Raw genomic sequence first — 25,958 nt, 5'->3', positions numbered from 1 at the left:
GACCACATTTTGGTAAGTTACATGGGTTGTGAGTACTGTTTTTGTGCTGTTTTTAATGCGTGAATTGCTTCTTTTTTTATTTCTTCTCAATAATTTACTTTTAAATACATTTTCAAAATTTGCATGAATCTGGAGGCGTGCTGCTTTAACCCTTCATCTGCTGAAACTGAAAGTAATTGGCCTTTACCACCAGCATACAGCCCAGCCTGTCTGCACATCTGTTCAAGTCTGACCAGGCTTTATACTGGTGGTAGCTTTTGATATTCATTAAAATCCCTTTAACTTCAAATGATCTTCTAAATTCAAATCCAGAGTAAAATCACTGCACCCGTTCAGTAGGTGGAGGGTTGACATTTATTTATATTATGCTGTGTTAATTTATATTATTCTGTGTTATTTCAGAAATGATCCATCATGGAAACCAGAACCTTTACCTCCTATAGATTATTGTTATGTGAGACCTCAACATATAGCATCAGTTAATGCTCTATGCAGGGAATGTTTCTGGCCAGGAATTGATGGTAAGATAACATTTATAACATGACCTTGTCACAGACAATGCTGCAGTCCCATACAACTGTAATGTTGCCTGATTCCCTGCCTCAACCAGTATAAGTGTGAAATTTACTCAGATTTTTAGAGCCGGGACATAACTAGGAAGGAATCTTGCTTGTGCAGTTTGTTGTAATTATCACATGCTTATATGCCACAGAAAGATCACGGAACAAGCCCTTGAACCTGAAATGTTGGAATATCTGTCTATTTGTGCATAAACTTAATAACTATTGAGTTTGCTGTCTGGAGGGTAGTAATGGTCATTTGGTTGCCCTAATTAATTTTGAGGAGAAAATGTATAAAATGTTCTAAACAGATTTTCATGACAGCAATTTAATCAATATACATATATGCTAGGGTATACTGTTGGTAAGTATTACATAGCAGAAAATATAGGCTTAACATGATTTCATATTCTCTCAAGGTGACATAATACTAAATTATTCATAGATGTTTTTGAGGGTAAATTCTATAAATAAAGAAATGAATCAGAATTAGACAGATTGATAGGTAACAAATTTTCTGATCTAGTTACATAATTGATAAGATTCCATCTTTTTAGCTCAACTGAGCACAAAGTGCTAAAGTGGTTTGTGATCCTCTGATATCTGTTGTGTGTTGTTACCAACAGTTTCTTCAGAAATATAATGGTGATATTTACCATAGAAACTGTCAATATGCAGTCAAATTTTAAATGATTTTGGTCTAATGCAGTGGGTCCTTGGAGGTAAAAAAAATTTAGAATAAAATCTTGTTTTAAGTATTGCCAGGAATTTCAGGAAATGTATTTTTGTCTGAAACTGCATGGTTTAGAGCATAAATATTTGACCTTGGGTATTATGTGCATGGTCTTTTCTAATGTTTTATGAAATATGGTGTCAAATAATGGTCAGTTTTGATAATAGATTTGCAAATAAAATAAATAACTTCTATAATACTGCTCCTCAGAAATTAACTAGAACTGGAAGACCAAAAGCCTGAAAACATCAAACTTGAATTTCGTATGTTGATCTTCTGAGGGCATTTAAAAGGAAAACATATGCAAAAGAAATATACTCAGAATTTAATTGAAAGTTGTATGTTTGTGCACTGATTGGCCTGATTTTAATAAAAAAAAATTTAAACTCGTCATTTTAGGGTCATTTTTTCACAATTGAAATAAGTATTCTGTAAAAACATAGTAAGGGAATGATCTGAAATTTATTGGTCCAGAAGATATTTGTGATTTGAAGCATTGTCAATTTGGTCACTGTGATAAGACGGTAATGATGTGTCACTATGATAACATGGTAATGATGTGTCACTATGATGACAAGGTAATGATGTGTCACTGTGATAACACCATAATGATGTGTCACTATGATAACAGAGTAATGATGTGTCACTATGATAACACAGTAATGATGTGTCACTATGATAACACAGCAATGATGTGTCACTATGATAACACAGTAATGATGTGTCACTGTGATAACATGGTAATGATGTGTCACAATTATAACATGGTAATGATGTGTCACTATGATAACTTGGTAATGATGTGTCACTATGATTGTCACTATGATAACATGGTAATGATTTGTCACTATGATAACATGGTAATGATGTGTCACTATGATAACATGGTAATGATGTGTCACTATGATAACATGGTGATGATGTGTCACTATGATAACATGGTAATGATGTGTCACTATGATAACATGGTAATGATGTGTCACTATGATAACATGGTAATGATGTGTCACTATGATAACATGGTAATGATGTGTCACTATGATAACATGGTAATGATGTGTCACTATGATAACATGGTAATGATGTGTCACTATGATAACATGGTGATGATGTGTCACTATGATTGTCACTATGATAACATGGTGATGATGTGTCACTATGATTGTCACTATGATAACATGGTGATGATGTGTCACTATTGATAACATATGTATAATGTGTCACTATGATAACACCCTAATGATGTGTCACTATGATAACATGGTAATGATGTGTTACTATGATAACACTGTAATGATGTGTCACTATGACTACAAGGTAATGATGTGTCACTGTGATAACACGATAATGATGTGTCAATATGATAACACAGTGATGATGTGCCACTATGATTACGAGGTAATGATGTGTCACTATGATAAGACGGTAATGATGTGGCTCTATGATAACACGATAATGATGTACCACTATGATAACACGGTAATGATGTGTCAATAAGATAACAAAGTGATGATGTGTCACTATGATAATATGGTTATGATGTGTCACTATGATAACATGGTAATGATGTGTAACTGTGATAATATGGTAATGATGTGATAACATGTGATAACACGATAATGATGTGACACTATGATAACACGATAATGATGTGTCAATATGATAACACATTGATGATGTGTCACTATGACTACACGGTAATGATGTGTCACTATGATAACACGGTAATGATGTGGCTCTATGATAACACAGTAATGATGTGTCACTATGATAACACGATAATAATGTGCCACTATGATAACACGGTAATGATGTGTCAATATGATAACACAGTGATGATGTGTCACTATGATAATATGGTTATGATGTGTCACTATGATAACATGGTAATGATGTGTAACTGTGATAACATGGTAATGATGTGATAACATGATAATGAAGTGTCACTATGATAACACAGTTATGATGTGTCACTATGATAACATGGTAATTATGTAGCACTTTGATAACATGGTGATGATGTGTCACTATGATTGTCACTATGATAACATGGTGATGATGTGTTACTACCATAACATGGTAATGATGTGTTACTATGATAACATGTTTATAATGTGTCACTATGATAACATGGTGATGATGTATCACTATGATAACACGGTAGATAACCCAGTAATGATGTGTCACTATGATAACATATTTATAATGTGTCATTATAATAACATGGTAATGATGTGTCACTATCTGTTTTCAGTGTCAGAGTGTCTGCAGTACCCAGACTTTAGCTGTGTAGCTTTATTCAGGTATATCCTAGTAATCACTAAATTCAGTTAATTGTGTGAATTTTTGAAATTCTGTGTTGTTATCCACAATTTAAAAAAAACATTTCCTTCTTAAATATTTGGTGGATTTTGATAAAACTTCACATAATCAATTACTAGACTTTGATAAATTTTATGATTCTAATGTGACCTTCTACAAGTGGGTCAAGTGTACTGCATAAGAAGCTTAAATTACACAATTTTATGTCTGAAACTAGTACTCAGAGTGTTTAGACAAGTAGTATATGACCCAATTTTGTTGTCTTCTTCAAAAGTGTTATAAAAATGTTATAAATCATTGCCCCAGGAACAAAGTTGGTCTGAAGCATTGCTTCTTGGACCTTTGCCATTGAATCATGTTTGTAACATACCTTAGGTCACTTTTGAAACATTGACTTTAATAGAAATAAAATTTTAAAAATCTCAAACTACATTTCCAAGTTAGTTATGTAACAGGCATGTAACATCATCTTTTATGAATTATGTCAACAGTGTCAAATTTGGCTTAGCCCAGGTGGTCACTTAGTTTACATTGACTTAGTTAAGAAAATCCATTTAAAACTGAAAGAATATGGCATTAAGGTTAGATTTGTCATAACTGTGGGGTCAAAAATGACCTAACCCTTGGCCATTTTATTGTCATAGACATCAATAGGAAACATTACTTAAAATTTGTTTTCTTAGAAACTACAAGACACAAAGTTTTGATATTTAGCTTTCTATATCAAAATCTATCCCCCCATGCATGTGGTCACTTATTTTACATAGACTTAAACCATTTTTGTGTTAAAATGTTGAATTTTGCTTAAGCGGGTGCTAGGGGGCGTGGACGGTAACTTGCATTTTCCAGCACCGTCCATGAACAGGCTCAATTAAACCGAGCCTGCAACATTTTACAACTTGGCCATGTTTGGCTTAATTTAGCGATTCTGTTTTTTTCTATTTCAAAGTATTCTGATACACTTTTTGTGTGATCCAAGCTTTGGGCATAAATTTTTGGCTTGTAGCATTACATAGTGGATCGCTACAAAAGTTAAATGAATCATTGCCGTTTGGTCAAAAATGTTCAGAATTGTGTGATTATATTACATGTATTAGTGAATAGAGGTTGAATAAAGGGTTGTTGGAAACAAGTTGAATTCAAACAAGCTAATAGTTACTTCTAGTTTGTTTCTTGATACAAATGTTTTCATCTAAAATCTCTTATACTGATTGAAATATGAGCTGCGTCACAACAAAACAAACATAATGCGTTTGTGACCAGCATGGATCCAGACCAGGCTGAGCATTTGCGCAGTATGATCAGGTTCCATGCTGTTCGCTATCAGTTTCTCTACTTGTAATAGGGTTTGTAAGCAAACAGCATGGATCCTGATCAGACTGCGTGGATGCGCAGCCTGGTCTGGAGCCATGCTTGTCGCAAATGTATTACGTTGGTTTTGTCTTGACGCGGCTCATATGTCATTCTATCACTCTGTTTGTCTTGAATAGTTATATTTAAGATATATGAGAGTAGAATGTCAGAGAGATATCAAACTTTTTCATTGATTTACTAAAATATTTGTATATTATTTTGCAAAAATAATTATGTTTTATAGAAGTAAAATTTTCTGCCTTGCCAATTAAAGGGTCTCAAATACTTCTTCCATTTATTCCTTTGCCATTTCAAAAGTTTATTATGTCTGCATTATGGTAAAACTAATCTGATAGTAACTTACATGTATATATTCATTCATCTCACATGAAATGAAAAATTTAAAGGCAATGAAATACATTGCTGTATCACAGTTTAACTTAAATGGGTTTTTTTTTTGCAGAAAAATTGTAATAGGGTTTGCATTTATGGTACCAGACGTGAAACAGAATGAGGCATATATATCATTTATATTTACTCATCCAGAATGGAGGCGGGCACACATGGCAACATTTATGTTATATCACCTCATACAGGTAATATTAAAATAGTTAATTAAATTAGGTCATTTTATAAAGTTCAAGCCCTTTACTTTTAAGTTTGTCTTTTTATATTTACTATGAAAACTGTAACATGTAGCATAGCTTTTAGTAAAGATAGCATAACGTTAAAAAATCTTTTATTTTCAATATCCATTATTTTGTATAAATGATTATTTATTATTTTTTTAATATTTTAATGTGGCCACTTTGTTTCTGATTGATTATTGAATTCAAATATGAAAAACATGATTAAAATCTTGGAGTATTCTTAAACGCTAGATTAAGAGATGTTTAAAGGTGTAGATTTGTTTCTGTAGGAAGGTTTCCCCATTAACTGTCTTCATGCTAAATATAAGATCAGGACCTGACTTGTGACAAGATCTGATCTATAAACGGAGATCAGGATTTGAATTTAGTGAAATGTTCAACTGGCTATAACTTTGTTAATTTGTTATTTTATTAAAGCTGAATTGTTTCATCCGTGTGCAATGAAAGACCTTCAGCAGACAAAAAATGACCATGGCCTTTACACATGAATTATCTTAAACTTGAAGATCAAGCTACTATATATTGCTTGATCTTTTTATAATTGGCTATATCTTTATAAAAATGAGTGTATTGTTCTTTGGTCCATTGTTCGCTACGTCTAAATACAGAGAACAGTAGTGTTGCCTCGTAAAATTATCTGTCATTCTGTCAATCCAATGAAATTTACATCCTGCCACAACTAAAAAAGAACATAAGTAAAATTGATGATACTTGCTTTGTGGAAAGTGGGCCATATGGTGGTCATGTACATGATTTTAATTTTGTCATCCCTCTGTCTGGCTACCATTCAGACCATTAAAAGAAATATGGATTCTGTCAAAAAGTACAAAATAAGGTTGATTATACTTGGTGTGTGAACAGTGGGTTTTATAGAGATTATGCACATCGTTCTAGTTCATGTTTCCACAAAGTATTCAAGGTGACCTTTTGTAATCACAACTTTGTTGTCACGTTTGTCGATCCTCCTTCCTGCATTCGTTGTCGTTATTACCTTTGATTAGAATAATCTCTTATTAAGAAAATCACTCACTGAGAGAATTGGAGTGCACTGCTTCTCGCTCAGATCTTATTTAGGCAATTGTGTCTCCTTGTTGTGTTTCTTCTCACGATGCATTTCTGTGCACAAGGCATTAATAACTTCTATGCATAAAGGGGCACCGGGAGTTTTTTTAAATCTTTGAAATCACTTTTAAACCTTAGCAGAAACAGTGTGCTTTGAAGCTCAAACAGTCGGAGAGGATTTCAATCAGATTTTATTGGCGTCAAACCTTGTTTTGTGACAACATTTTTGTCTTGTTATTCTAGGTTACATTTTAAACTTAGTATTTTGAACCAGCCAGGTAGACAAATGTTGGTGGTTTTCTTTTGATGTCTGCATGGAGGTTATCTGGTGTCTTCCTCCACTAATGATGCTGAATATTGCCATTATATTAAGTTTAGTTGTAACTTTTAACTTCGGACAAGAATAAAATTAAGGATTTTTTATCCTTGCTTAATTTGTAATAGATTTGTCCTGGAATTCATAAATGAAATGTTAATAATTTCTTACATTCATTGTTTTCAGACATGTATGGGTAAAGATGTCACTCTTCATTGTTCAGCCACTAACAACGCAATGTTACTCTACCAGAAATTTGGATTTAAACCAGAAGAATACATCCTGGACTTTTATGACAAATATTTTCCTGCTGATACAACTCAATGTAAACATGCGTTTTTATTAAGACTCAGAAGATAAAACAATTAAAGTTTCAATCTGTATTTTGTTTTGTTATGTTAAATCATATTCTCTATTGAAACCTAATTTGATTATACACCTAAAATACTCCTATTGTTATGCACCTGGCCATCCATCCTTCCATCTGTGATATTAAAAATAAATAGGGGGTATTTTTGGTAATTTTGCAAGTTCAACAAAGGTCATATAGCGACTTTCCACCTTTACCTAGGTACTCCTCCGTGCATTACATCATGCAAGAACGAGCCAGAGTGTTAAACAAGATTAAATATCGCTTAAGCTTAATTATCTTTCATGAACAGATTCAGTCGATCTATGACTGCATTTTTTCAAAGATCTGTAATATTGTTTCACTGCTTCCAAAGGATCACTCCTTGCTCACCTGTCACAAAGTGACAGGGTGAGCTTTTGTGATCGCTTTTCGTCCGGCGTCCGCCCTTCCGTAAACTTTTACTTTAAATGACATCTCCTCATAAACCACTAAGCCAATTTCATCCAAACTTCACAAGAATGTTCCTTTGGTGGTCACCTTTAAAAATTGTTCAAGGAATTTAATTCCATGCAGAACTCTTGTTGTCATGGCAACCGATAGAAAAAAAACTTAAAATATCTTCTTTTAAAAAACCCAAAGAGGTAGAGCTTAGATATTTGGCATGAAACATATTCTAGTGAATGTCTATCAAGTTTGTTCAAATAAAAGCCCTTGGGTCAAAATTGGCCCCGCCCCAGGGGGTCATTGATTTTCCCTATATGCATATAGTAAAAACTTAAAAATCTTCTTTTAGAGAACCCAAAGATCTAGAGCTAAGATATTTAGCATGAAACATCTTCAAATGGGTGTCTACCCACTTTGTTCTAATAAGAGCCCTAGGGTGAAAATTGGCCCCGCCCCGGGGGTCATTGATTTTCCTTACATGTGTATAGCAAAACCTTAAAAAATCTCCTTTGAAAAACCCAAATAGCTAGAGTTTAGATACTTAGCATGAAACATCTTCTAGTGAGTGTCTACAAAGTTTGTTCAAATAAAAGCCCTGGGGTCAAAATTGGCCCCGCCCCGGGGGTCATTGATTTTATTTATGTGTATAGCAAAAACTTAAAAAATCTTCTTTTAAAGAACCCAAAGAGCTATAGCTAAGATATTTAGCATGAAACATCTTCTAATGGATGTCTACCAAGTTTGTTCAAATAAAAGCCCTGGGGTCAAAATTGGCCCTGCCCCAGGGGGTCATAGATTTTTTCTATATGCATATAGTAAAAACTTAAAAAATCTTCTTTTAAAGAACCCAAAGAGCTACAGCTAAGATATTTAGCATGAAACATCTTCTAATGGGTGCTACCAAATTTGTTCAAATAAGAGCCCTGGGGTCAAAATTGGCCCCGCCCCGAGGGTCATTGATTTTCCTTATATGTGTATAGCAAAAACTTAAAAATCTTCTTTGAAAAAACCCAAATAGCTAGAGTTTAGATACTGAGCATGAAACATCTTCTAATGGGTGTCTACCAAGTTTGTTCAAATAAAAGCCCTGGGGTAAAAACTGGTACCGCTCTGTGGGCCTATATACAGGTGAGCGACTTCAGGGCCATCCTGGCCCTCTTGTTATATTTCACAACAGCAGGTGCCATGAGCATCTGCAAAATGTTGCCTCGTGCTTCACTTCAGTGTTTTTATATTTCTTGATCATTGTTTCCAGTACTTTATCTGAAATACTTGTATGTAGCATTGCCTTGTCATTTTCCGCTATATTGATTTTATTTATATATGTACCTTGATCCGATATTGGCCCGGCCCCTTTGGTCATTTTAGAAACTAAAATGACCAGAGCTTGATATAAGGCATGTAGCTTTGCTAAGTGGACAAAAGGTTACATAAATAATGACCCTAGGGTAAAAATTGGTTCAACCCTTGGGGCAACTTAATTTATATACTTGTTTTATAAACATATCTTGAAATGTTTAATTACAGAACTTATTATGCTCCCACCCTGGGAGTCATTAAGTATTATAGGGATTATTAAGATAAAACTTAACGGTCATGTTAAGTTAATGATCATGGGTCTCTTTGCTAATTAAAAATATGAAAACTCTAATAGTTATAGTGCACCGCGTTAGCTGAGCTTTGTTTATTGTGTCTTACTATCCAACATTCTATACATCATACAAACATACACAGATACGCACACACACAATCCTTAACATACAAAATGCGTTATATACATGAAACAAAATTTTTCTGTTTATAAGACATAAATAGTTCCAAATTACTGTTATATTTTACCATAAACACTACGTACCAATTCTTTTGCCATTATGAATTATTTTAACACCTTCTGAAACACCTCTGGTGACTAAATTTGTGTCAGAAATCATAATAGATGTATTTCTCATTTGCTTAAAGGGTGTAGAAATAGAAATTGCACCGTCAATAGAACGTGCCGTTGATAATTTTCCCTCTATCAGGAATTGGTTATTTGGATTTAATTTTGCCTGCATTCTGCCAAAGTATTTGTTCTCATCGGTTTCAACAATTCCATTTAATCCAATATTCTCAATGTCCTTGAAAGGTGTTTTAATATCTAGATCCATTCTTAGAGGCTGCACCGAGCCTGCAATAGTTCCTGTCACCTCTTTGCCGAATATCGAAGAATTGATGTCACATTGAATGTTATTTGAGTCTCTCGTGTGCTTATAAGATACTTTATTTACTTCCATATTCTTGAAAGGTGTCCTTAGTTCAACATCTGCAGACATTTGTTCAGAACCAAAATGAACAGTATTCAGTTTCCCGTTAATTCTTGTTAATGAGTTAATATTGACTTCGTATGTCATGACAGTGCCACTTGAACTTCCGCTTTGCATAAAAGAGGCTCTGATATCGTTATGGGATCTTGCTGAAGAATGCATTAGTTCCCCACGGGTTCTCAGTGTAAAATCTGCATTTGTTAAGCTAGGTGTATCCACGATTGTTGTTGAAACCTCAACTACATATTCTTCTATTTGAAGATTTGCAGAGGAGGTATACGTCTTAGTTGAAAGTGACCTATCATAATTAGTTTTCAGTACTATCTTTTCAAATCCTTGGAATGGTGTTTTTAGAGTAAAAACAACGATTAAGTCGGTTTTCCATTTCAATTCAATATCACAATCAAAGAAAACGCTTGAAGACAATTTCAGATGGGCCAATGCTTTACACGAGTGGGAACTAAGACTTTGAGTATAATTACCACTTATGTGATCCATGTCGGGAATGACCATATCGAATTTTGCATTAATGTCTTTTTTTAAATCTACAAGGATCGAATATTCATAATTGTGTTTTATTGTCGCTTTGGCAAGTAATTTCGGGATATATCGGTCTAGTTTAATATTGAAATCGCTCCTTTCATGTTCGATGACAGCGCTTCCAGTGCATTTAAAGTACCTTTTGTTATTGCTTTGTTTGAAATTTGCCGTTAAAGATTTGTAGCCTTCTATCGGCGAGGTGATGCTACCGTCAAAGTTGATACTTTTTTTCGACCAAAATCTAAACGTTACTGTATAACGCTCTGATGTTATTTGTAATAAAGCACTTCTACTTCTTTTCACTGTATATGAACGAGCAATGTCACCATGGCGCTGCACAGTTAAACCTAGCTTTTCTATCGCCGACTCTATTTTAGTCGGCGAATCAATTGACGAAGAAATTGTTCTGTAAACGAGATGCTCGTCGTTTTCATTGTTTGATATCTCCAGTACGGTTGTTGATGAAAAGTCTGTTAATTCGCCTTGTATGTAAAAGTCACCGGTTGCATCCGAACATAACGAAGAAGTTATCCTGAATGATAAACCTACCGAAATACTCTTTATTTTCAGAACAAAGTCTGTATTCATGTAAATTTTTCCAAATTGAAAGTCGAAATGCCAGAAAATGGGTGCAAGAGAACAAACAAGTTTGTATGCTATTTTGTCTTCACCAATTAAAACGTCTGTGCGAGATATCATTTTTATCCACGAATGCTCAAAAGATATTAAAATGGGCTTAAATGTAGAGGAGGAAGGTGGTTTAAGTTTGAGCATACCTTTTATATTTTCATCTTTTTTTAAATGAAAATCCCCATGCCATTCTTCAAAATTTTCCGTTAGATCTACATGACATTTGAAGTCGTTTAAATCGCCTGTATGCTCTAAACTCACTGAAACAGGTTTTAGCCTAGAGGAGGCTGAAGGTTTAAACTTTAGCATTCCTTGGATGCTGCCAACTGTTTTCAGATAAAAATCCCCATTCCATTCTTCAGTGCTTTTCGTAAATTGTACATGGCATGTAAAGTCGTTTAAATCGCCTGTATGCTCTAAACTCACTAAAACAGGGTTTAGCCTAGAGGAGGCTGGCGGTTTAAACTTGAGCATTCCTCCTCGGATACTGCCAACTGTTTTCAGATGAAAATCCCCATGCCATTCTTCAGTATTTTTCGTAAATTCTAAATGGCATTGAAAGTCTTTGAAATTACCTGTATGTTTATAAGCTACAGCATACAAACCTGAAGTTGGACATTTGTAAAAAACATTTAAATTAACAATATTTCTTACATTAGCTCTTAATTCAAAATATTTTTTGTTAGGTCCAATGTTATACTCGTTAGATAGTTTAATGCCTGACTCTTCGTTTATTTCAATCGTTGTTACGATTGGTCGGAGCTTGTATGCACGCGATGGGTCAAATCTGAAGACAAATGTATCTGTTACTATCCTCCCTCTCGTCTTGAGAATAGATGCATCGAATGCAAGCCGAGACAATTCTTTTAAAGGTGTCGATATTTTAGATGTGATATCGACTCCGTTATTAGTTTTGAAAATATTTTTTGCTGAATCATACTTTTTCACAATGTCCAACTTGAAACTTTCATAACTGGAACCCTTTCCGGAAAATACGTAGAAAATATCGAAGATGACAATTCTAGTAGGAAAAATGACCGCTATATATCCCGTTAAATGTTCAGAGGGCGGCAAATAGTCATGTAAAAGTAATGTCATGTAACTTTCGTATTTTCTGTGACTGCTTTCAAAAGACATGCGAGCAGAATAAATCTTCTCCCTTTCTTTGAACTCTAATTTCATGTTAGCTAGACTCTGACCAAAAAGTTTTATGTCTATAATTATCGTAAAAGTATCCGTACTTGGTATTATTAAACTTGTAATTTCATTATTCTCACCTCTCTTCAATCGAACTTTCAATGTAGTTTTGAAATTTCGCTCTAAAGTCCTCTCAGCTGAGTATATAAAATATTCATCTATACTATGTTGGGGTACAATTAAAATATATTCGGCAACATTGATATTTGTAAAACGCCATTTGCCCTTGACGTCGACTCTGAAACTTGTTTTTATAGGCTTTCTTTGTCCAGAATGCAACACCAAACTTGACCATATCTTGCTGTTTTCACAGACATAGTCTCCACCAAAATGTATATCAACGTCCTAAAATAGCAATTGTGAACTATTTTAATAGTGTAATGTTATAATGAAAATATACAGAGCTAATATGTTTTTATGTAACATTTTCAGTGGACTTTTTATTGCCATATAGCGATAAACTCTAAGCTCAATTTTGTATTAGTTTTGTTAAAAAGTGTATACATTATATGATAAAACAGAGATCAAAGTTCCTTCTCAATGCTAACGTTAAAATATTTATTAGAAAAATATATATACAAGTTCGACGAGATTGCTAGAAAAGATTCAAATCTATTCTAAATATGAAGTTAAAATCATTAATTGACAAATATTGCTCGTAAATTTGACTTACAATAGCGGGATATTTTATGCTTGTAAGGATACTAGCTGATGATTCTCTGTAGTCGCTCATCTTTTTCATATCCAAACTTAAGACAATATGTTTAGCGTCATTTTGAAAATCTGGTCCATACCATATATCTATGTTCGTTTGTACATCTACTTGGTTTCCACTAAGTTCACCAACAATTTTTGTGTTTAGCTCTGGATTATTTCTAGATTCAAAGTTTCTGTAAGAGGAGCAAACAAACAAAAATATAACACAGAAATCCATGAGTCAATAATAGGACATCGTGTTTTCGGGTTTACTTTGTTGATACAGCTTAAAAACAGTATTTAACAATACATGTATTAATCTTTATATCTTATTAAATATTACAATCAGCCAAATTTCTAGTTTAACCGTGTTTCGCAATTTTTCTAGTTTCTGGTTTGACTATTATATACTTCTTGTTAATGAGTTTTCTTATTAATTATATTGATTTTAGACATACGCACATAAGTGCTTCATGCTTATGTAATGTCCTGTTTTCCTTTGCCGCATATTCCCCTTTCAAATGAATATCAACATCCTGCAATATTAATTTTAGAAATAAATTAAATTGTGTAAAAACAAATTATATAAATAGTAAGCAGTGCTTTAAAATGTTTGGCATGTTGCATTTTCCATGGACTGTAACATTGGCAAATCTCATTGTCCTTGGGAAAAAATACCCACTTTCTTGAGAACTTATATCTTTTAATCTATAGAGTCGTTTTGTGTCAAATAGGGATTATTTCTCCATCGGCTGTCTGTCCATCTGTCCGTCCGTCAAAAACTAATCAAAATTTACTGCTGCAATTTCATCTAAATTTTACAGGAATGATAAGTACTAAGTGTTGTTGTGTATATCATCTGCATTTTCCGGTTCAATGATTTTTGTCAGAGTTATGGCCTTTCAATGATTTTTATTTTAAAGTTTGTTCGGACTAATTCCTTCAAAATACTTATGCAATTTCAGTGAAAGTTTACTGGTGATCGGTATCTCAAGTACTTGCGCATACGATGGGGGTTTTCCCGTTGAGTGATTTTTGGACTTGATTATGGGCCTTAAATGAAAAATGGGTTTTGGCCTGCGAATGATTTTTGTATCTCCAGTCACACCGCTCCTGGTACATTGTACAAAGTAGCCACCACTTTTAAGGATCATTTTTGTTGTCTGTCCATCCGTCTGTACGGCACAAAATTTGTCCGGATCACTCCCCAAAAACTACGTGTGCAATTTCATCCAAACTATACAGGAATGATAAAAAACAAAAGGAGTTGTGCAGTTTGTCGGCATTTTCCAGTTCAATCATTTTTTCAGAGTTATGGCCCTTTAATTATGATTTAAGTTATGTCTGATCTACTACTCTTATTTTACTTATACAGTAAAGTGAATTACAGAGTCGATCAGTACCTCAAGTTCTTGCGTAATTTACAAGGGTTAAGTGGTTGAATAACTTTTTATGTCGTCTGCTACACAGTAGTTGCACCATTCTACAAAGTAGCCGCGACATATAGCGAACAAACTGGTCAATCACCCCATAATACTACTACTTCATTGTTTTTCATTAGGTGAAGAAAACGGAAAAATAAGATCATTCCTAATTGAAATGATAGAATATTTATCGGATAACGTTGCTTGAAAATAATAAACATTTTCGATGAGTATAATTTAGTTTCAAATCTGGACTGAACTTATATTGCTCGTAAATTTGACTTACAAGTGCGGGATATTTTATGCTTGTAAGAATACTAGCTGACGGTTCCCTGTAATCGCTCGTCTTTTTCATATCCAATCGTAAGACAATATGTTTGGCGTCATTTTGAAAATCCGGTCCATACCATAAATCTACATTCGTTTGTACATATTCTTGGTTTGAACGTATTTCACTTAGTTCACCAACAATTTTTGTGTTTAGCTCTGGATTATTTCTAGCTTCAAAGTCTCTGTAAGAGGAGCAAACAAACAAAAATTTAACACATAAATCCATGGTTCAATAATAGGACATCATGTTTTCGGGTTAACTTTGTTGTTACAGCTGATAAATAGTATTTAACTATACATGTATAAAGCTTTTATTTCGTTTTAAATATTACGATAAGCCAAATTTCTAGTTTAACCGTGTTTGGCACTTTTTCTAGTTTTTGTTTTGACTATTAAATATTTATTATTGAAAGGTTTTCTTATTAATTATTTTGACGTTAGACATACGTACATGATTGCTTCAAGCTTTTGTAATTTGCTGTTTATCTTTTTTTCCACACATTCCCCTTTTAACTGAATATCAACATCCTACAATATTAATTTCGGGAAAAAACCAAATGATATGATAATAACGCATTGCTTGGATATTTGGCATGTTGCATTTTCAATAGACATTTACAGCTGCAAATCTCGCTTGCTACAAAGTAGCTGCAACACGCGACATATAGGGCTTAAACCTCAAAACTCTCAATACCACCACTTCATTGGCTATCCTTAGGTGTAAACTTTATATGATACAATGGAAATATAATATTATTCCTAATAGTAATGAAAGAATACTTATCGGTTAACGTTGCTTGAAAATGATAAACATTTAGACAAGTATGGAATATTTTCAAGTTTAGACTGACTGAATAAAAAGTATCAAATTGTAATATTGCTCGTAAATTTGACTTACAAGTGCGGGATATTTTATGCTTGTAAGAATACTAGCTGACTGTTCCCTGTAATCGCTCGTCTCTTTCATATCCATTCTAAAGACAATATGTTTTGCGTTATTTTGGAAATCCGGTCCATACCATATATCTACATTCGTTTGTACATCTACTTGGTTTGAACGTGTTTCACTAAGTTCACCAACAATTTTTGTGTTTAGCTGTGGATTATTTTTAGCTTCAAAGTTTCTGTAAGAGGAGCAAACAAACAAAAATTTAACACAGAAATCCATGGGTCAATAATAGGGCATCATGTTTTCGGGTTTACTTTGTTGTTACAGCTGATAAATAGTATTTAACTATACATGTATAAAGCTTTTATATCGTTTTAAATATTACGATTAGCCAAATTGCTAGTTTAACCGTGTTTGGCACTGTTTCTAGTTTTTGTTTTGACTATTAAATATTTATTATTGATAGGTTTTCTTATTAATTATTTTGACGTTAGACATACGTACATGATTGCCTCAAGCTTTTGTAATTTGCTGTTTATCTTTTTTTCCACACACTCGCCTTTTAACTGAACATCAACATCCTGCAATATTAATTTCGGGAAAAAACCAAATGATATGATAATAACGCATTGCTTGGATATTTGGCATGTTGCATTTTCAATAGACATTTACAGCTGCAAATCTCGCTTGCTAGAAAGTAGCTGCAACACGCGACATATAGGGATTAAACCTAAAAACTCTCAACAACTACCGCTTCATTGGCTATCCTTAGGTGTAAAATGTATATGATACAACAGAAATATAATATCATTCCTAAAAGTAATGAAAGAATATTTATCGGTTAACGTTGCTTGAAAATAATAAACATTTTAGATAAGTATGGAATATTTTCAAGTTTTGACTGACTAAATAAAAAGTATCAAATTGTAATATTGCTCATAAATTTGACTTACAAGTGCGGGATATTTTAAGCTTGTACGAATACTAGCTGACGGCTCTCTGTAATCGCTCGTTTTTTTCATATCCAATCTTAAGACAATATGTTTGGCGTCATTTTGAAAGTCCGGTCCATACCATAAATCTACATTCGTTTGTACATCTACTTGGTTTGAACGTATTTCACTTAGTTCACCAACAATTTTTGTGTTTAGCTCTGGATTATTTCTAGCTTCAAAGTCTCTGTAAGAGGATCAAACAAACAAAAATTTAACACATAAATCCATGGTTCAATAATAGGACATCATGTTTTCGGGTTAACTTTGTTGTACAGCTGATAAATAGTCTTTAACTATACATGTATAAAGCTTTTATATCGTTTTAAATATTACGATAAGCCAAATTTCTAGTTTAACCGTGTTTGGCACTTTTTCTAGTTTTTGTTTTGACTATGAAATGTTTATTATTGATAGGTTTTCTTATTAATTATTTTGACGTTAGACATACGTACATGATTGCTTCAAGCTTTTGTAATTTGCTGTTTATCTTTTTTTCCACACACTCGCCTTTTAACTGAACATCAACATCCTGCAATATTATTTTCGTGAAAAAAAACAAATGATATGATAATAACGCATTGCTTGGATATTTGGCATGTTGCATTTTCAATAGACATTTACAGCTGCAAATCTCACTTGCTGCAACACGCGACATATAGGGATTAAACCACAAAACTCTCAATACTACCGCTTCATTGGCTATCCTTAAGTGTAAAATTTATATGATACAACAGAAATATAATATCATTCCTAATAGTAATGAAAGAATATTTATCGGTTAACGTTGCTTGAAAGTGATAAACATTTTAGATAAGTATGGAATATTTTCAAGTTTTGACTGACTAAATAAAAAGTATCAAATTGTAATATTGCTCATAAATTTGACTTACAAGTGCGGGATATTTTAAGCTTGTACGAATACTAGCTGACGGTTCACTGTAATCGCTCGTCTTTTTCATATCCAATCTTAAGACAATATGTTTGGCGTCATTTTGAAAATCCGGTCCATACCATAAATCTACATTCGTTTGTACATATTCTTGGTTTGAACGTATTTCACTTAGTTCACCAACAATTTTTGTGTTTAGCTCTGGATTATTTCTAGCTTCAAAGTCTCTGTAAGAGGAGCAAACAAACAAAAATTTAACACATAAATCCATGGTTCAATAATAGGACATCATGTTTTCGGGTTAACTTTGTTGTTACAGCTGATAAATAGTATTTAACTATACATGTATAAAGCTTTTATATCGTTTAAAATATTACAATCAGCCAAATTTCTAGTTTAACCGTGTTTGGCACTTTTTCTAGTTTTTGTTTTGACTATTAAATATTTATTATTGATAGGTTTTCTTATTAATTATTTTGACGTTAGACATACGTACATGATTGCTTCAAGCTTTTGTAATTTGCTGTTAATCTTTTTTTCCAAGCATTCCCCTTTTAACTGAATATCAACATCCTACAATATTAATTTCGGGGAAAAACCAAATGATATGATAATAACGCATTGCTTGGATATTTGGCATGTTGCATTTTCAATAGACATTTACAGCTGCAAATCTCGCTTGCTACAAAGTAGCTGCAACACGCGACATATAGGGATTAAACCTCAAAACTCTCAATACTACCGCTTCATTGGCTATCCTTAGGTATAAAATTTATATGATACAACAGAAATATAAAATCATTCCTAATAGTAATGAAAGAATATTTATCGGTTAACGTTGCTTGAAAATAATAAACATTTTAGACAAGTATGGAATATTTTCAAGTTTTGACTGACTAAATAAAAAGTATCAAATTGTAATATTGCTCATAAATTTGACTTACAAGTGCGGGATATTTTAAGCTTGTACGAATACTAGCTGACGGCTCTCTGTAATCGCTCGTTTTTTTCATATCCAATCTTAAGACAATATGTTTAGCGTCATTTTGAAAATCAGGTCCATACCATATATCTATATTCGTCTCTTTGTTTGAGCGTGTATCACTAAGTTCACCAACAATTTTTGTGTTTAGCTCTGGATTAATTCTAGCTTCAAAGTTTCTGTAAGAGGAGCAAACAAACAAAAATTTAACACAGAAATCCATGGGTCAATAATAGGGCATCATGTTTTCGGGTTTACTTTGTTGATACAGCTTAGAAACGGTATTTAACTATACATGTATTAAGCTTTATATCGTTTTAAATATTACAATCAGCCAAATTTCTAGTTTAACCGTTTTTGGCATTTTTTCTAGTTTCTGGTTTGACTATTATATATTTCTTGTTAATGAGTTTTCTTATTAATTATATTGACTCTAGACATACGCACATAAATGCTTCATGCTTATGTAATTTCCTGTCTTTCTTTGCCGCATATTCCCCTTTCAAATGAATATCAACATCCTGCAATATTAATTTTAGAAATAAATTAAATTGTGTAAAAACAAATTATATAAATAGTAAGCAGTGCTTTAAAATGTTTGGCATGTTGCATTTTCCATGGACTGTAACATTGGCAAACCTCATTGTCTTTGGGGGAAAAATTCCCACTTTCTTGAGAACTTACATCTTTTAAATTGAAAGATATTCTATAGAGCCGTTTTGTGTTAAATTGGGATCATTTTTCCACCGTCTGTCTGTCTGTCCATCTGTCCGTCCGTCAAAAACTAATCAAAATCTACTGCTGCAATTTCATCTAAATTTTACAGGAATGATCAGTTCTAAGTGTTGTTGTGTATATCATCTGCATTTTCCGGTTCAATGATTTTTGTCAGAGTTATGGCCTTTCAAAGATTTTTATTTTAAAGTTTGTTCGGCCTTATTCCTTCAAAATACTTATGTAATTTCAGTAAAAGTTTACTGGTGATCGGTATCTCAAGTACTTGCGCATACGATAGGGGTTTTCCCGTTGAGTGATTTTTGGACTTAATTATGGGCCTTAAATGAAAAATGGGTTTTGGCCTGCGAAAGATTTTTGTATCTCCAGTCACACAGCTCCTGATACATTGTACAAAGTAGCCACCATTTATAGGGATCATATTTTGTTGTCTGTCCATCCGTCTGTACGGCACAAGATTTGTCCGGATCACTGCCAAAAAAACTACGTGTGCAATTTCATTCAAACTACAGGAATGATAAGAAACAATTGGAGTTGTGCAGTTTGTCGGCATTTCCCAGTTCAATCTTTTTTTCAGAGTTATGGCCCTTTAATTATGATTGAACTTATGTCTGATCTACTCCTCTCATTTTACTTATGCAATTTAGTGAATTACAGGGTCGATCAGTACCTCAAGTTCTTGCGTAATGTACAAGGGTTAACTGGTTGAATGACTTTTTATGTCGTCTGCTACACAGTAGTTGCAACATGCTACAAAGTAGCCGCGACATATAGGGAACAAACTGGTCAATCACCCCATAATACTACTACTTCATTGTTTTTAATTCGGTGAAGAAAACGGAAAAATAAGATCCTTCCTCATTGAAATGATAGAATAATTTAATCGGATAACATTGCATAGAAGCAGATAACATTTTCGATGAGTATAAATTAGTTTCAAATCTAGTCTGAATTAATATTGCTCGTAAATTTGACTTACAAGTGCGGGATATTTTATGCTTGTAAGAATACTAGCTGACGGTTCCCTGTAATCGCTCGTCTTTTTCATATCCAATCTTAAGACAATATGTTTGGCGTCATTTTGAAAATCAGGTCCATACCATATATCTATGTTCGTCTCTTTGTTTGAACGTGTATCACTAAGTTCACCAACAATTTTTGTGTTTAGCTTTGGATTATTTCTAGCTTCAAAATTTCTGTAAGAGCAGCAAACAAACAAAACTTTAACACATAAATCCATGGTTCAATAATAGGACATCGTGTTTTCGGGTTTACTTTGTTTATTCAGCTTAGAAACATTATTTCACTGTACATGTATTAATCTTTATATCTTATTAAATATTGCAATCAGCCAAATTTCTAGTTTAACCGTTTTTGGCATTTTTTCTAGTTTCTGGTTTGAGTATTATATATTTCTTGTTAATGAGTTTTTTATTAATTATTTTGACTTTAGACATACGCACATGAGTGCTTCATGCTTATGTAATTTCCTGTTTTTCTTTGCCGAATATTCCCCTTTCAAATGAATATCAACATCCTGAAATATTATTTTAGAAATAAATTAAATTGTGTAAAACAAATTATATAAATAGTAAGCAGTGCTTTAAAATGTTTGGCATGTTGCATTTTCCATGGACTGTAACATTGGCAAACCTCATTGTCCTTGGGGGAAAAATACCCACTTTCTTGAGAACTTACATCTTTTAAATTGAAAGATATTCTATAGAGTCGTTTTGTGTCAAATAGGGATCATTTTTCCACCGTCTGTCTGTCCATCTGTCCGTCCGTCAGAAACTAATCAAAATCTTCTGCTGCAATTTCATCTAAATTTTACAGAACTGATCAGTTCTAAATGTTGTTGTGTATATCATCTGCATTTTCCGGTTCAATGATTTTTGTCAGAGTTATGGCCTTTCAAAGATGTTTATTTTAAAGTTTGTTCGGACTTATTCCTTCAAAATACTTATGTAATTTCAGTGAAAGTTTACTGGTGATCGGTATCTCAAGTACTTGCGCATACGATAAGGGTTTTCCCGTTGTGTGATTTTTGAACTTAATTATGGGCCTTAAATGAAAAATGGGTTTTGGTCTGCGAATGATTTTTGTATCTCCAGTCACACAGCTCCTGGTACAATGTACAAAGTAGCCACCAATTTTAAGGATCATATTTTGTTGTCTGTACATCCGTCTGTCCGGCAAAAGATTTGTCCGGATCACTCCCCAAAAACTACGTGTGCAATTTCATCCAAACTACAGGAATGATAAGAAACAAGTGGAGTTGTGCAGTTTGTCGGCATTTTCCAGTTCAATCATTTTTTCAGAGTTATGGCCCTTAAATTATGATTGAACTTATGTCTGATCTACTTCTCTCATTTTACATATGCAATTAAGTGAATTACAGGGTCGATCAGTACCTCAAGTTCTTGCGTAATGTACAAGGGTTAACTGGTTGAATAACTTTTTATGTCGTCTGCTACACAGTAGTTGCAACATGCTACAAAGTAGCCGCGACATATAGGGAACAGACTGGTCAATCACCCCATAATACTACTACTTCATTATTTTTCATTAAGTTAAGAAAACGGAAAAATAAGATCCTTCCTAATTGAAATGATAGAATATTTATCGGATAACGTTGCATAGAAACAGATAACATTATCGATGAGTATAAATTAGTTTCAAATCTAGACTGAATTAATATTGCTCGTAAATTTGACTTACAAATGCGGGATATTTTATGCTTGTAAGAATACTAGCTGACGGTTCACTGTAATCGCTCGTCTTTTTCATATCCAGTTTTAAGACAATATGTTTGGCGTCATTTTGAAAATCAGGTCCATACCATATATCTATGTTCGTCTCTTTGTTTGAACGTGTATCACTAAGTTCACCAACAATTTTTGTGTTTAGCTTTGGATTATTTCTAGCTTCAAAATTTCTGTAAGAGGAGCAAACAAACAAAAATTTAACAAATTAATCCATGGTTCAATAATAGGACATCATGTTTTCGGGTTAACTTTGTTGTTACAGCTGATAAATAGTATTTAACTATACATGTATAAAGCTTTTATATCGTTTTAAATATTACGATAAGCCAAATTTCTAGTTTAACCGTGTTTGGCACTTTTTCTAGTTTTTGTTTTGACTATGAAATATTTATTATTGATAGGTTTTCTTATTAATTATGTTGACGTTAGACATACGTACATGATTGCTTCAAGTTTTTGTAATGTGCTGTTTATCGTTTTTTCCACGCCTTCCCCTTTTAACTGAATATCAACATCCTGCAATATTAATTTCGGGAAAAAACCAAATGATATGATAATAACGCATTGCTTGGATATTTGGCATGTTGCATTTTCAATAGACATTTACAGCTGCAAATCTCGCTTGCTAGAAAGTAGCTGCAACACGCGACATATAGGGATTAAACCACAAAACTCTCAATACTACTGCTTCATCGGCTATCTTTAAGTTTAAAATTTATATGATACAACAGAAATATAATATCATTCCTAATAGTAATGAAAGAATATTTATCGGTTAGCGTTGCTTGAAAGTGATAAACATTTTAGACAAGTATGGAATATTTTCAAGTTTTGACTGACTTAATAAATAGTATCAAATTGTAATATTGCTCGTAAATTTGACTTACAAGTGCGGGATATTTTATGCTTGTAAGAATACTAGCTGACGGTTCACTGTAATCGCTCGTCTTTTTCAAATCCAATCTTAAGACAATATGTTTGGCGTCATTTTGAAAGTCAGGTCCATACCATATATCTACATTCGTTTGTACATCTACTTGGTTTGAACGTGTTTCACTAAGTTCACCTACGATTTTCGTGTTTAACTCTGGATAATATCTAGCTTCAAAATTTCTGTAAGAGTAGCAAACAAACAAAAATTGAACACATAAATCCATGGGTCAATAAAAGGACATTATGTTTTCGGGTTTACTTTGTTTATTCGGCTTAGAAACAGTATTTAACTATACATGTATTAAGCTTTATATCTTATTAAATATTGCAATCAGCCAAATTTCTAGTTTAACCGTGTTTTTTTTAGTTTCTGGTTTGACTTTTATATATTTCGTGTTAATGAGTTTTCTTATTAATTATATTGACTCTAGACATACGCACATAAATGCTTCATGCTTATGTAATTTCCTGTCTTTCTTTGCCGCATATTCCCCTTTCAAATGAATATCAACATCCTGCAATATTAATTTTAGAAATAAAATAAATATTGAAAAACCAAATTATATAAATTGTAAGCAGTGCTTTAAAATGTTTGGCATGTTGCATTTTCCATGGACTGTAACATTGGCAAACCTCATTGTCCTTGGGGGAAAAGATACCCACTTTCTTGAGAACTTACATCTTTTAAATTGAAAGATATTCTACAGAGTCGTTTTGTGTCAAATAGGGATCATTTCTCCATCGTCTGTCTGTCTGTCCATCTGCCCGTCCGTCTAAAACTAATCAAAATCTTCTGCTGCAATTTCATCTAAATTTTACAGGAATGATCAGTTCTAAGTGTTGTTGTGTATATCATCTGCATTTTCCGGTTCAATGATTTTTGTCAGAGTTATGGCCTTTCAAAGATTTTTATTTTAAAGTTTGTCCGGACTTATTCCTTCAAAATACTTATGTTATTTCAGTGAAAGTTTACTGGTAATCGGTATCTCAAGTACTTGCGCATACGATAAGGGTTTTTCCCGTTAAGTGATTTTTGGACTTGATTATGAGCCTTAAATGAACACTGGGTTTTGGCCTGCGAAAGATTTTTGTATCTCCAGTCACACAGCTCCTGGTACATTGTACAAAGTACCAACCACTTGTAGGGATTATTTTTTGTTGTCTGTCCATCCGTCTGTCCGGCACAAGATTTGTCCGGGTCACTCCCCAAAAACTACGTGTGCAATTTCATCCAAACTATACAGGAATGATAAGAAACAAGTGGAGTTGTGCAGGTTGTCGGCATTTCCCAGTTCAATCGTTTTTTTCAGAGTTATGGCCCTTTAATTGTGATATAAGTTATGTATGATCTACTACTCTTATTTTACTTATGCAATTAAGCAAATTACAGGGTCGATCAGTACCTCAAGTTCTTGTGTAATTTACAAAGGTTAACTGGTTGAATGACTTTTTATGTCGTCTGCTGCACAGTAGTTGCAACATGCTACAAAGAAGTCGCAACTTATAGGGAACAAACTGGCTAATCACCCCATAATACTACTACTTCATTATTTTTCATTAGGTGAAGAAAACGGAAAAAATATCCTTCCTAAATGATAGAATATTTATCGGATAACGTTGCATAGACACAGATAACATTTTTGATGAGTATAAATAAGTTTCAAATCTAGACTGAATTTATATTGCTCGTAAATTTGACTTACAAGTGCGGGATATTTTATGCTTGTTAGAATACTAGCTGACGGTTCCCTGTAATCGCTCGTCTTTTTTATATCCAATCTTAAGACAATATGTTTGGCCTCATTTTGAAAATCGGGCCCATACCATATATCTACATTCGTTTGTACATCTACTTGGTTTGAACGTGTTTCACTAAGTTCACCTACGATTTTCGTGTTTAACTCTGGATAATTTCCAGCTTCAAAATTTCTGAAAGAGGAAAAAGACAAAATCTTTCACACGTCACGTGTGTGATTTCAATTTACTGTTAAAAAGTCGATAGAATAATGATAGGACATCACGTTTTGAGTAAACTTTGTCGTTACAGCTTAGAAAGAGTAGCTGCAGCTATATCCTTTAGCCTGAATGATTGCATTGTTTTTAGCTTTGATATTCACTTCATACATCTCTGCGATTTCGGACTTTGTATGGTTATATAAAGCAATTACCAAAAATTTTACTCATAGATTAGGAAAAAATAACATTTAAGCTAGTTTTTCATTATCAGCTGATATAATCTTCATATGAATATGAAGGCGACTAACCTTTGATTAATATTGTAGCCTGCAACAATTCTCATTTTGCCATGTTAGATAACCGTTTGACTAATTAACTCAGCTCCTAATATGTGTGATACTGGCCTTTGTAAGGGTTGTACTATAGCAATTTTATGCTTTAATCATGAAAAATAAACTTACCAAAGGTTTGTTTTACATGATCAAATATTAAATTTGGTACATAAATATGATAGCCACTGACTTTTGAGAAGAGTTTAAAGTTTCATTCAAGTAGAAATTGATAGATTATTTGAGTGTCGAGCTACGTACATGACGCCTTGAAAATTGTCTGATTTTCTGTATTTTCTTTCCCCAAATCTTATATCAAGAGAAATCGGAATTTTGTCGTCGATGATTAATTTTGCTTTTGTAGTACCTCCTTTATTGTTCACGATAAATTTGCCTGAAAATGAAAGTGTTATGGTATACTTAATTCTTAAAACATTCAATACTTATAAATAAAGAAAAAGAAAATACATGTAGAGCCATATTTAAATATTATAAATGTTTATTGTTGATCTAATTGAAAATGAAAGTTACTATGGCAAGACATTTATCGAGAAAAAAGTGAATACTTCG

At 33.1% G+C, this 25,958-nt stretch overlaps 2 protein-coding genes across 2 annotated transcripts in view; one reads left to right on the top strand and one right to left on the bottom strand.

Moving 5' to 3' along the window:
* The window catches only part of LOC132719147 (cysteine-rich protein 2-binding protein-like), a 39,471-nt gene extending 32,092 nt beyond the window's left edge, over positions 1-7,379 (top strand). The window contains exons 18-21 of the mRNA XM_060702891.1: positions 403-521; positions 3,548-3,596; positions 5,432-5,564; positions 7,183-7,379. Coding sequence (XP_060558874.1) covers positions 403-521; positions 3,548-3,596; positions 5,432-5,564; positions 7,183-7,356 — 475 coding nt within the window. The 3' untranslated portion in view covers positions 7,357-7,379. The remainder of the gene's footprint in view (positions 1-402; positions 522-3,547; positions 3,597-5,431; positions 5,565-7,182) is intronic.
* Positions 7,380-9,440: 2,061 nt separating this feature from the next.
* On the bottom strand, positions 9,441-25,784 carry LOC132719145 (uncharacterized). The gene is made up of 13 exons (XM_060702886.1): positions 25,650-25,784; positions 24,807-25,032; positions 23,545-23,618; positions 23,058-23,283; positions 22,610-22,686; positions 22,124-22,340; positions 20,866-20,939; positions 15,811-16,036; positions 15,364-15,440; positions 14,869-15,094; positions 13,621-13,694; positions 13,136-13,352; positions 9,441-12,807 (listed from the first exon to the last, which is right to left on the bottom strand). Exons 6-13 carry the CDS (start codon positions 22,190-22,192, stop codon positions 9,640-9,642), a joined length of 4,131 nt encoding a protein of 1,376 aa, XP_060558869.1. The 5' UTR covers positions 22,193-22,340; positions 22,610-22,686; positions 23,058-23,283; positions 23,545-23,618; positions 24,807-25,032; positions 25,650-25,784; the 3' UTR covers positions 9,441-9,639.
* Positions 25,785-25,958: the final 174 nt, after the last annotated feature.

Source organism: Ruditapes philippinarum, unplaced genomic scaffold, assembly GCF_026571515.1.
Source record: "Ruditapes philippinarum isolate M1 unplaced genomic scaffold, ASM2657151v2 ctg1510_1_1_1_1, whole genome shotgun sequence".
Lineage (NCBI taxonomy): Eukaryota > Metazoa > Mollusca > Bivalvia > Venerida > Veneridae > Ruditapes > Ruditapes philippinarum.
This window is presented reverse-complemented; position numbering and strand designations above follow the sequence as displayed.